Below are 13,104 nucleotides of genomic sequence, written 5' to 3'. Positions count from 1 at the left end.
GCATAAGCATATATTTACACATCAACAGCTATGCCCCTACTCGTAGTCTGTCAGTCACACACAATTTAGTCTAAAACAGTTAGTTCTCTACATAAGAAAACACAAATTCTTTCCGGAGCTGAAACCTTCTACTTGTTAATTGGATTCCTTTTTCTTTGTGTCTTTGATCTAACGGGAGAAATGTGCGGTATTACCACACTAGACAAGGAAGGTTTGAAGCTGTGGAGTCGGTGACACTAACATTTGCTGCTATATTTTCCTTCAATCTGTGACACAAACCAGACGAACGCTAAACGAATACGCCATTATTAAATACCGTTTTTGAAACGGTAAAAACTAAATTATGCTGTGGGTGGGCTTGTTAGCTGACATTTGTTTGTTTACAAACAAAGTCTAGGAAAAATAGATTGTAATTTTCAGGACGAATGCAACGTAGAAATTCTGTGAAGAGGCTATCCGTTTTATAGATCCTGATGTGTAGCTTGTTAGTTCGGCGGATGCTATGGAACATGTCCCTTACATCGACTTGAACTTAATTTGTCGGATTTGCTTGAAGGGTGAGGCTGCAGTTTCAATTTACAGTGAAGCGTTCACTGTTCGTCCTATAGATATGGCGCAGAAAATGGATTTCTTTCGGGTAAGATCTTATTGAATATCTAACTGGGTACAAAGTTTAGAGCGAAGATGAAATTGCACAATCATAATGTCAGCACAGTCAACACATACCCTTTGAAGCTGTGATGTATACCCTGCGAACATATAGCCCACTTCGTCGTAGTCTCCTTATGTAGTTCAACTCTCCCTAGAAGTAGTCGTGCCTTAACAACTATTTCATGGGGAGGGTTTAAGGGTCCTACCCTGTCGATTTTGCAAGAGTAGTGGGTTCGATTGTATGCCCTATCCAAAAACTGTAATTCCTATCTTTAATATGTGACCTATCAGCTACCATTTCCACTTTCTGACTATCACGCTCAAATATATGTTGCAGGCCAAAAACCTCGATGACATCCCAAATAAATGTTGATGAAAGTTTGAAGCTTTCGAGACTTGCTCTCACTACCTGCATAGATAAAACTTTGGCGCTCAGCATCCTTAACTGTATTGCAACTGGGATAACTAGTTGGCGTCACCATCGGCCGAAATATGCCTTATTCCAATCAAATTAGTATGCTTTCCAAGCAATTTAATACGACCTATTTCAATCGTCATTCGGTGCTTTTGGCAACGTAAATTCAAAATTTCTTTCGACGCCAGCCACATAAATACAGAAAAAGTGGGAGTACTGTTACAACTGGAAAGTGTCCTTGTAATTTTCCCTTGAACGTGTATTTTGCTAAGCTAAATTGAGTCTCTCCGTCCTGCTATCATATCACAATACAGGTCTGGTGAAACTGTATTTCGTTGATGCACGTAAAAATTTAATGACTGTGAGGAAAGAAAACTACATCTGGTTGCCGAATCAGGTTCGCCTTTCGATTTGGATGTACTCCGTTCCATCCGTGACTATGGGCTCGAATGATTTGGATATAAAAGTATAAAATTGTGCGATTCTGGTTATGGGGTTTCCTCTTCTTAACAGTCAATTTTTTTTACTGCTTCGTGACAGCTAACTAGTCCCTTTGGGCATCAGTGAATAATGAGAGGGGTTAATTATGTCATCGGAAGACGAAACTATTTACGCTGCTTTCTTAAGTCCATTGGCATTTAGTGACCAACATGATAATTTTTAAGATTTGGGTAAAACAAAACCTTATTAAAATCGATTCACTGTCTATCTGTCTGTCACACGCACTTTTCTCCAAAACGGCTGAACCTATCCGAACAAAATTTGGTGGACATATGAGAACTATGAAATCCCACGCCTCAAGTGAGTGACATAAATTTACGCGAAGTTTAAAGGGGGGCTCCCCATACATGTAAAGGGGGATGTAAACATCTTTTTTATCGGATACAGTCATGCAGAGTATCAAGTGAAAGGCCTCAATTGGTACTTTCCGAATCTGATATTAGTTTGAACGTGAATTGCAATGTGCGCGAATAAGGAGTCGAAACCTACACTCTTAAAGTCATACAGGACTCATTTTCGGAAACTATCCAACCCAAAAACCCGAAAAAAAACAGGAAGGTGCACTTAGATGAGATCTAGGCTTCAAAATATGTTCTATTCCGATATTTGCTCAATAGTATAATAGTATACTACCAACTTTTAGAAATTGACTGAAAACCCCCTTTAAATCTATCCTGGGAGAACCGGATTTCGCACCAGCATAGAAGATAAATTTCATATACACCAGCCAAATTTTATCGAAATTTGGCCATTAACGGCAAAGTAGTTCACACTCCGTCTGTCTGTTTGTCTGTCACACCCGATTTACTCTGACACTGCTGGACCGATTGTTACGAAATTTGGTAAAAAGACATGGTCTGTATATCTCTTTACATGCAGCGGTGCCATTTTGTGTTGAGTTTGAAGGGGGGTTTCCCATACATGCGAAAGGAGGATGCAAGTGGTTTTTTTGCAGAGTATGGTCATGTGGGGTATCGAATGAAAGGGTTTGATTAGCACTTTTCGAAACTGATCTGTACCCCAAAAAGTGCAACAAGTCTCGTGCTCAGAACCTACCCAACCAAAAAATCTGAAAAAAAATTCCCAGTGATGCATCCCTACAAAATCTAGGCCTCAAAATACATCCCGTTCCGATATCTCTACAAATAAAGTTAATAATAGTATATTACCATATTTTGAAAATTTTCCCGAAAAGTTTGTCCTACAAATACAAAATTGGGTGCTAGTATAGGCATAATATAGGACATAACTCGAACGCAATTTATTTCTAGCAAAGTTATTGAAATTCAAATTATTGCATTTCACGTAAACTTATTGCATTCTATGTTTTTTAATAACACACTCAATTTATTTCTCATTAATTTGGTTTAATATAGCTTATGACTAAACTTAATACAAAACTTATCTCTAACAGCTCAACTTTACCTAGAGACTAACATTTGGCTTAATCATCATCATCAACGGCGCAACAACCGGTATCCGGTCTGGGCTTGCCTTAATAAGGAACTCCAGACAGCCTGGTTTTCCGCCGAGGTCCACCAATTCGATATCCCTAAAAGCGTCTTGACCAACGCCATTGCTTCATCTCAGGCAGGTTCTGCCTGGTCTTCTTTTTCTGCCATAGATATTGCCCTTATAGACTTTCCGGCCTGGATCATCCTCATCCATACGGATTAAGTGACCCGTCCACCGTAACCTATTGAGTCGGATTTTATTCACAACCTGACGGTCATGGTATCGCTCATAGATTTCGTCGTTATGTAGGCTACGGAATTGTTCATCCTCATGTAGGGGGCCAAAAATTCTTCGGAGGATTCTTCTCTCGAACGCGGTGAAGAGTTCGGAAATTTTCTTGCTAAGAACCCAAGTCTCCGAGGAATACATGAGGACTGGCCCTTTGGTAAGATGTTTCAAGCGGAACAGTTTTTGTAAGGTGAAATAGGGTCCGTTGGCTGACAACAACCGTGCGCGGATTGCATCATCGTAGCTGTTATCGGTTGTGATTTTCGACCCTAGATAGGAGAAATTATCAACGGTCTCAAAGTTTTAGTCTCCCATATTTATTCTCCCGTTTGACCAGTGCTGTTTGATGTTGTTGGTTGGTTAGTTTTTGGTGCTGAGATTGCCACCATATATTTTGTATTGAATTCATTGATGTGTAGTCCAAGATCTCGCACCAATTGCCGCCTGCTCGATCTGGATGAAGGCAGTTTGTACGTCTCGGGTGGTTCTTCCCATGATGACGATATTGTCAGCATAGGCCAGCAGTTGGGTGGGCTTCAAGAGGATCGTACCTCTTGCATTTACCTCAGCATCACTTTTCCAGGGCCAGGATAAAGAGAACACATGATAGGGCATCCCCTTGTCGTAGACCGTTGTTGATGTCGAATGGTCTTCAGAGTGATCCTGCTGCTTTTGTCTGGCCTCGCACATTGGTCAGGGTCAGAATAGTCAGTCTTATTAATTTCGTCGGAATACCGAATTCTCTCATGGCCGTGTACAGTTTTACCCTGGCTATGCTATCATAGACGGTCTCAAAGTCGATGACAAGATGGTGCAACTGATGTCCATATTTCAACAATTTTTCCATCGCTTGCCGCAGAGAGAAAATCTAATCTGTTGCTGACTTGCCTGGAGTGAAGCCGCCTTGATATGGACCAATGATGTTGTGGACATATGGGGCTATCCGGCCTAGCAAGATAGCGGAGAATATCTTATAGATGGTACTCAGTAACGTGATACCTTTATAATTGCTGCTCTGTGTGATATCTCCCTTTTTATGTATGAGACAGATAATGCCTCTTTGCCAGTCATCAGGTATTGATTCGCTGTCCCGCACCTTGAGCACAAGTTGATGAACCACTTAGTGTAATTGGTCGCCTCCATATTTAACCAATTCGGCTGTAACTCCATCGGCCCCTGGCGACTTAAGATTTTTAAGCCGATGAACTGCATAGACTGTTTCTACTATACTAGGTGGTGGCAGTATTTGTCCGTCGTCTTCAGCTGGTGGGACCTCCAACTCGCCGATGCTCTGGTTGTTCAGTAGTTCATCAAAGTACTCAACCCATCGCTCTAATATGCCCATTCTGTTGGAAATCAGATTTCAATCTTTGTTTCGGCAGGATGAACATCGAGGTATGTAAGGCTTCATCCTGCTGACTTGTTGGTAAAACTGCCGCACCTGGTGCGGTTACTCCCTGTGCTTTTCCAGTTCACAGACTTGTTGGTTCTCGCTGGCTTCCTTTTTCCGTATGTGAAGTCGCTTCTCCGCTCGCCGGAGTTCATGATAAGTCCCCGCGCGCGCCTGCGTCCTTTGAGAATGCAATATTACTCAGTATGCGGCATTCTTCCGTTCCGTTGCTAGCTTACACTCATCGTCAAACCAGCCGTTCCGACTCTTTTGCGGCTGGGGTCAAGTATGTTTGTGGCCATATTTATGATAACGTTCTTCAGGTCATTGTGAAGATCATTTGTTGATGCTTCATCTCCAGAATCTCTGTTGAGTGCGGTTATTGCGGTATCCATTTCACTCCTATAGGTGTTGCGGAGTTCTATGTTGTGGATGACTTCAGTGTTAACTCTCACCTAATTGTCAGAGGGGATTCTTGGTGGTGTTGTTATTCGAGCTCGGAGCACCGTGTCAACGAGATAGTGATCCGAGTCTATATTGGCCTCCCTATATGTGCTTCCATTCATCAAGGCTGCGAGGTGGCGGTGTTCGATCAACACGTGGTCAATTTGGTTGAAAGTGGTCCCGTCTGGAGAAGCCCACATGTGTTTGTGGACCGCTTTCCGCGCAAACCAGGTATTTCCAACAACCATTTCGTGTGACACTTCTAATTGAATAATCCGCAGTCCATTATAATTTGCATTTGGATGTAAGCTATGGAAGCCAACGTATCGCCTGAATACGGGCTCCGCCCCTACTTGACTGTGAAAATCCCCAAGCATGATTTTGATATCATATCTGGGGCAGGCTTCGAGGGTTCATTCTACTGCCTCGTAAAAGGTATCCTTCTCCGACTCTGCAGTCCCCTCTGTAGGGGTGTGGACGTTAATGAGGCTTATATTTCTAAATTTGCCTCGCAAGCGCAGAATGCATAGCCGTTCGCTTATGTTTTCAGTTCGACATTAGTATTGACAAATCTGAACTCTCGATGATTCAAATGATGGCCTTTACCACTTACTAACATAAAAGCTTTCCCCTTCCTCTTATTTGGGGTCCAAAATTTGGCCCCCAATATTATCTAATTTCAAGTCAAGTTTAACTTAGTTGTTTCCTGTCCGCTTCTTAGTTGAATGTTGTTTCCTTATTACTTGACAAAGTTATTTTATAATGTTTTTTTATTTTCCAATAAATTTTCAGGTTGACAATTTATATGGACTCTCAACATGGCTCTGCCAAACATGCACTGGTCGATTAATCGATGCTTACAATTTAAAGGAACAATGTGAATATTCGAATGCTAGGCTCAATGAATATTTCCACATGTACAAAGGATTCACCTACAATGCGAACAGAAACGATGTCAACTACAGCTTCATGAAAAGTTCTGCTAGTTCCGAAGTATCTTCGACTTTTGCTAAGGACGACGAAATCTATGATGCTGTCAACATCGCCTGCGAAATTTTAAATGAAAATCAATCTCGCCTATCAACTGCAGACGAGGATGTTCTCAATGATGTTATAATTGATGTGAATAGTTTAACACAGTCAGAAGATTCACTGGGTGTATCTGCTGGTGACCCTCAAGCGAAACCTGCTATAGAACCTGGTGGAGCCGGAAATTGTGATTTAAGTACAAAGGGAGAAAAGGATCTTGGTAATGAAGAGGCAGAGGAAACTTCGAACGTAAATGTAATTTGAAAGCAAATTGTTCGTAAATATTAAAGAGCCAATCAAAAATTAGGTATTATTCAAAGGAATTCTTACAACCAGAGGAGCGCTCGAAGCCTAGAAGGAAGTCTGGTAAAAGGGCCCCCATCATTTGCTCAGTTTGTGGGAAAACTTTCAGAAATCGAACTTATCTGGAAACACATATGCGCATCCATACTGGAGAAAAGCCTTTCCAGTGTGAGGTAGGTACACGCATATTTAATAATATATTAATTTAGTATAATTCAGAGTTCCTAGTCCACCGTGCACTTCCTAAGGTTGTGGACCGAGGAAGGCCCCTCTAGACATAGGAGGCACCGGGGTAATCAAATATCCGCGGCGAACTGTTATTCACGTTAGGAACAGCTGCAACCTCTCTGATGTGCCCCTATATGGGATCTTCTATCTTGACGGGAGGGTAATCACGGAAAAATTTAAATGTAAAATGAATTAAATAGGTGGATTGCTACCCTAAACCAAAAATTTAAAGTACAAATAATTAAAAGACAAAGACACGTCAGAGGTATGAAGCGGAGAGCAGATAATAGACTGTTTTGACAAAACCAAAAGATTATTTACGCAAACCAGGCAAGTAACCTGGAATTCCTGCACAAAATGTGGAGAGTACTCAAGAGTACTAGACGTCAATATGGGCGGGGTCGAAATACCTAAATGGGGTCAGGTACCAGGGATGTTTAAATCGCTAGCGTCTAATGCAGCTGGTTTTACTGGATCAAGCATGCAAAAGGGATTGCAATTTACATGCCGCATATACTGACTAAAGCTTAATAGGAGTCTTAAAAATTTGTAAAATAGACACACCGATACATATTTTTCTAATGAAAGAATGAAAATATGGAGAACAGTAGTCTCCTCAAGGCACTGGAAGGATAAGCATGATACAAAGAGGTTGCTCTCTCAGTCTAGCTTTATCTCGTGGTAAATATACTGAGCTCTTTAATGAACTCAACCAAATATGGGTTTTAATAGAACTGGCCGACTATCGAAGGGAATGAAGAGCGCCTCGCCTTAACGGAGACGAAGATATTGGCATTGAATCAGTGACGTAGTGACGTGCTATAATCACGTCCAAAAGGAGGACATGTGCAATCGATATGGGGTTGAACCAATTGTGGAAAATAGTAGGGGGGCGCCTTCGATGGTGTGTTTATCGGAAAAGAATCGTCTAAACATCGAAGTCGATGGCAAAGACCGACCGAAATAAAGGTGTTCTGATACTCTAGATTTGAGCGCCTCTCGACTCCACCTGCCTGGGTGTCTATGGCCGAAAAAAATTGCATATTCCATCCCAAGGGGCTGCGTTACGTTAAAAAAATATATCACAACATAGATGTCGTATCTGGCTGTGGATTTCGTATCTGGTGCGCCAGCGTTACTGGATTTCGCTTAGCACACTTACATTTAAGGTGACATAAAACTATATGGTGCAATCAAAAATGAACAGTATTTAATAAAACTTGAAATTTTTCTAGTGACATCCAAAAGACAATTGGACAATGATATGATGAATATTGTGAAATTAAAATAATAAGGGGACACAGTCACAGCTGAAGACACATCAAATGAAGTATCGCCTAATATCTAAGAAACGCTTCCTAACGAGCTAACGAGAAGATTCAATTGCTTGTACATTTTTACTTTTCCCACCTATTTAGCATCTTTGAACATCTCCATTGTTCCCCTTCCAAATTCCTATTTCCCATCCCGACATGGCTCGGCTAAGTAGATACCATGTTGTGTGTTTGTTTCGGGCTAATGTGCAACGTCATGCAATTATTGGTGAAAACAGGAGGTTGTGGTGATTATGGTTGCAGATGTGCATACAGGCTAGTTCACGGAAGTAATCGTTGGAAGGCATGTGCTCTGTTCTTGTTCTTGTTGAGGAGTACAATTTTGGAGATGGTAGAGATTTGCCCCTTTTTAATTTTCTTGCGAATCAAGCCAGCGATAAAGCAGCGTGAGGAACACATTGTCCTGCCGCGCATTAAATGGTGGGGGTTTCGTTGGAAGAAATTATCTCACTTTCGCGATTACCAACCATTACGAATGTCGAAGAATCGTACAACCAAATTAAAGGCACCATCCACAAAGCGGCCTCTGCAATACTCGAGGTTATCAAGCCAGGTAAGCGGCACATCAACCGAGATACTTGGCTTTGGAATGTCAATTTTGAAACGAAGGTCCGTGAAAAGAAACGCCTCTACCGCAAGTTTCTTGACGATAAAACGCTCATCAATTGGCAAATATATAAGAAAGTCAACAGGGAAGCGAAGAAAGTGATCGCTGTCACTCGAACGGTCCATTACAAAAATTTTTACGATAAACTGGACACTCGGGATGGCGAGAGAGATCTGTATCGACTTACCAAATGCCGTCACAAACGCACACAGGATATGGAACACTTCTGTTGTGTTAATGACAAGAACGATACTTTGCGCACCGACCGTCGAGTCGCGACAGATAGATGGCGAGAATATTTTGAGCAGATTTCAACTGAATAGTTTGTTCATCCTTCAATTCCACAATTATTGTCGGCCTTTGGAGCATTTCCACTTGTCAGTGCAACTAAAGTCGAGGAAGCAATAAAACGAATGAAATCGGGGAAAGTAACAGGACCTGACAACATCGCATCTGAGCTCTGGAAAGCGAAGAGCTGGGACCCAACACTGTGGCTCAGGGAATTCATTAATCGGGTAGAACACTATTTGACTGGCAAGAAAGTACCACTGTTCCTATATGGGAAAAGGAAGGCAGTCCAGCAGAATGCTCAAATTACCGTCCGATCCGATTACTTTCCCATACCATGAAGATTTTTGAACGCATTTTTGACAGCCGTATTCGCGAAATCGTTGAAATAACCGTGAATCAAACCGCTGCGCTGTAACTCATGGAGAAACACCGTGAGAAGCATCGGTTCCTTTACATTGCATTTCTGGATCTGGAGAAAACGTTTGACCTTGTGCCATACGAACTCATCTGGTATGGTCTATGACAACCCTTAGCGCCAAAAGAGCGCGGATGTATCAAAACCGGCTTCGTGTCTCTGTTGGTGTTCATCAAGAAAGCGTCCTATCACTACTCTACTTTGTACTTGTTATTTACACTGTTCCACACACAATCCAACACACTGCTTTGTGCAGATGATGTTTTTCCAGCGTGTAGTAGCAAAAATGGTCTCAATCAACTTGCCCAAAAATCCATTGATTGCCTCATGCAACACGGTCTCAGATTGAATCTAAATAAAACTGAATTTGCAACAACCGACTCTCATACAACAGGCACAATGACTGCTAGTTTTAGTGACTTGCCCAGAATTGAGCAATATAAATATCTTGGGTCAATGCTATCAGCAAATGGAGAATTGTTTTATGAAATTGCTTCACGCATTAACGCAACCTGGATGAAGTGGCGTTCCATAGCTGGTTTTCTTTCTGATCGACGTTTCAGCGAACGTCCCAAATCTATGGTTCTGAGTGTTGGCCGACTATAAAAGACAATGAACCGCGTCTTGTGGTAATGGAGACGCAGATGTTGCGTTGGACTAGTAGCGTGATACCTTCTGATCACATCCGAAATAAGAATATCCGCGATCGATATGGAGTTGCGCCGACGGCGGGAAAATTGCGAAAGAGGTGTCGGGATTGGCCTGAATATTGAAGTCGATGGTATGCGACCAGAAGGTCGGCCGAAAAAACGGAGGCTTGTTACCCTGGAAGGGGATTTCAAAGTCTCGTGGTTGCATCCAGATCAGGCTTTTGATATAACCAAATGGAAGAACACTTTTTGTTTTTATTTTGACATTATGGGGTTTGCATTCTGGACCGTAAAACCAAAATTTTAAACTTGGCATAATTTGTTTGGGTGAATTTATTTTTCTTGTCCGAATTCGAAATTTAAGTATTGATAAGCCGCAAAAGCTTGCTCTACAGTCCAGGAGCCAAGCCGTCATCAACGGACAATACAGGGTACCCTGACAAACCGTAAAGGAGGATATATGGTGCTGTTTTTCTATCCTTTAGACTTTGTTTATTGTTCTGATCGAAGTTGTTGCAGCATGAGGGTTCAGTAGGATCGACTAAGAGGTGGTTACATAGTAATCAATAGCCGCTTCTCACATTTGGTATTGATCCATACTCCACGTAAATAGGGCGGGCTAGGTAAATTGGGCATATCGCTGCTTGCAGACAAGTCCTGGTCAATCTCTCTCAGGAAACCCTAGTGGGTATAAAGGAGTGAGTTGCCACGCTATGCAATGTATCTATTTTTCTAAAGGAATATTAACGGATTTATGTCGGAAAAAGGGTATGATACATGTGCCATATTATAATCGAATTGTACTTTTGATATTCAACCGTCTTGTAAATCCTTTTAAGTGGGGAATGGGAAAGGGAGAAGGTTTCTACTGGCTCGATTTTGAAAAAAATGACATTTTTACCTTTCATCTGGTACTTTATTTTCATTTATTTCGAAATTCTGGTTTTTTGTTTATTTTTTTTTATCATTTTACCTTCAGCAATTCATCCAATTTCACTATTATTTTCTTCTTTTCACATTACTTTAGTTTTTGTATTTTACTTATCTTATTTTATCTGTTTACTACAATTTATTAAGTTTTGAGTTGATATTTATTATTTTTGAATGGATGCTGTTAATGAAGTAGATAGTATAAAGCAGTAAGTCTTTAATTTGCAGACTCTTTCCTCCCTTTTCCTAGCTAATTTACATACTTTAGACTTTAAAGTTCCTTCCAACAATAATCTTAATAGCTTCACATTACAATCTATATATTCCAGGTATGCCAAAAGTGCTTCAATCAAATGAGCAATCTAACGCTTCATGTGCGAATTCATACGGGAGAGAAACGCTTCCAATGTGATGTTTGCAGTCAATTTTTCACAACATCCAGCAATTTGAAGACTCATCAGGTGGCACATTCTGAAGCCAGGAATTTCCAGTGCAACGAATGTTTGCGTAATTTTAAGACACTAAAAGATCTCAACAGTCACTCAGCGATTCATAGCAATATCAAGCTGTTTACGTGCAACATATGCCAAAAAGATTTTCTCAAAGCGTCGTATTTGAATGACCACATGAGAAAAGTGCATAGGGGAGAGAGGAGACACAAATGCACTGAATGCGAGAAGACATTTTCCAATAGCTCAAACTTGATTTGCCATTTAAGGTGGGTTACCTGACAAGGGAGGACCAATATTTTCTAAGCTAAATTATGGTTGACACTGCTGTCCACAGAATAAAATCATACCTTGTTACCTTAATTTTCATTTAGGACGCATACCGGGGAGAAGCCGTATAAATGCACAGTGTGCAACGCCAGCTTCAATCAATCTTCTGCTTTGATGCGTCATACAAAAAGGCACTCGAAACAGTAAGTTAAAGATACAATCAGAAAGTAGCCCTATAATTTATAATATTCTGTTTTAGAAAACTACCAACTAATGCCACCGAAAATATGGCACAGACATCAGAAAATAGGTTTGTATCATCAGGGGCTCAAAAATTCGACATTGATAACATTCTTATGGCTGAACCTCATTTGAACACCGGAATGATATCGCCTTTGATACCACCTATTATGAATTCAACTCCGCATCAGAATATCCCTATGGACAACGAAGCTAATCAACTGGTATCAATGGAAAAAGAACTTAATGTCAATGAATATGTAATCGATTTCTCCAGAGAAACAAACTTAGAGTTTTCAAGAAATCAGCACTCGTTCAATTTTCATAGTTGAAGGTTGCAAAAATAAAATTAATACTTCCACCGGAAAATAGAGTTTAATCAATGCAATATGATTGTTATTAACAATGCAAAAAAACGGGTGAATAGTTTTAGTGATTAGACTTCGTCAAATATACATGAAGCAAGCGGATTCATGGTTCAATTAAAATGGGTTTGGTTGCATAAAACTGACGGTGTGATTATAGTCCCACTTTAATTGAGGATTTTATACAAAAATTACATAATTTTTAACTTAATTAAATATCTGTAAATTGTTTTGATTTCAGAATCTACTTATTACCTCATTCTATTAGTGGTGAACTCAATTTTTGCTCGATAGAAAATGTGAACCGCATAACAATTAAGAATTTACTATATATTATCGTGCTGACAACAGGTAGGCGAGCCACTCAGGCGGGTGAATTTCCAGTAGTGGTGAGTTGCGCTACCTTGGTGTGGAGCTCGGACGAATCTCCGTTAAGCGACTTCACATTACAACGCCTCCGCGCTACTTCATCCCCAGCTGATACTGGGTTTCAACGACAAAACCCGATTTCTGGTCCACCAATTTTAGGGGCGCAGATCGAATCAGCCCCGGAAACAAAAGGCTTTAGCCTGGACACGGAACTCGTTCTTGGCTCTGCCGTCAACGTCAAGCCTAAAGAAGTACTCCCTTCTGTTCAATACTTCATATGGGCCCTCATATGGTGGTTGCAAAGCCTTTCGGGAAGCATCCACGCGAACTAAGACGTGTGTGCAGACATCCTGGTCCTTGGGGGTGTTAGCCTACGTTGAAGAATGACTGGAGGGGAGGGGGGGGGGGTGATTTTAATTTGGCTACTGCGTCCCGCGGCAATCGCAAAAACCCAGTAGTGGAAACGGCTGACCTGGTATA

At 41.0% G+C, this 13,104-nt stretch overlaps 1 protein-coding gene across 1 annotated transcript; it reads left to right on the top strand.

Moving 5' to 3' along the window:
• Positions 1 to 408: 408 nt before the first annotated feature.
• LOC119647218 (zinc finger protein 2-like) lies at positions 409 to 12,270 on the top strand. Its single transcript, XM_038048047.1, has 6 exons — positions 409 to 637; positions 5,937 to 6,428; positions 6,494 to 6,649; positions 11,261 to 11,649; positions 11,755 to 11,853; positions 11,910 to 12,270. Exons 1-6 carry the CDS (start codon positions 503 to 505, stop codon positions 12,220 to 12,222), a joined length of 1,584 nt encoding a protein of 527 aa, XP_037903975.1. The 5' UTR covers positions 409 to 502; the 3' UTR covers positions 12,223 to 12,270.
• The last annotated feature ends 834 nt before the right edge of the window (positions 12,271 to 13,104 follow it).

This window comes from Hermetia illucens, chromosome 1 (assembly GCF_905115235.1).
Source record: "Hermetia illucens chromosome 1, iHerIll2.2.curated.20191125, whole genome shotgun sequence".
Classification (NCBI taxonomy): domain Eukaryota; kingdom Metazoa; phylum Arthropoda; class Insecta; order Diptera; family Stratiomyidae; genus Hermetia; species Hermetia illucens.
Note: the sequence above shows the minus strand (reverse complement) of the source record. Positions and strands in the feature narration are given on the sequence as shown.

Coding starts and splice junctions, on each gene's coding strand:
- LOC119647218 (XM_038048047.1), top strand. CDS start 503: ATGGAACATGTCCCTTACATCGACTTGAACTTAATTTGTCGGATTTGC. Junction 6,429..6,493: donor AGGAAACTTCGAACGTAAAT/GTAATTTGAAAG, acceptor TATTATTCAAAG/GAATTCTTACAACCAGAGGA. Junction 11,854..11,909: donor ACAAAAAGGCACTCGAAACA/GTAAGTTAAAGA, acceptor ATTCTGTTTTAG/AAAACTACCAACTAATGCCA.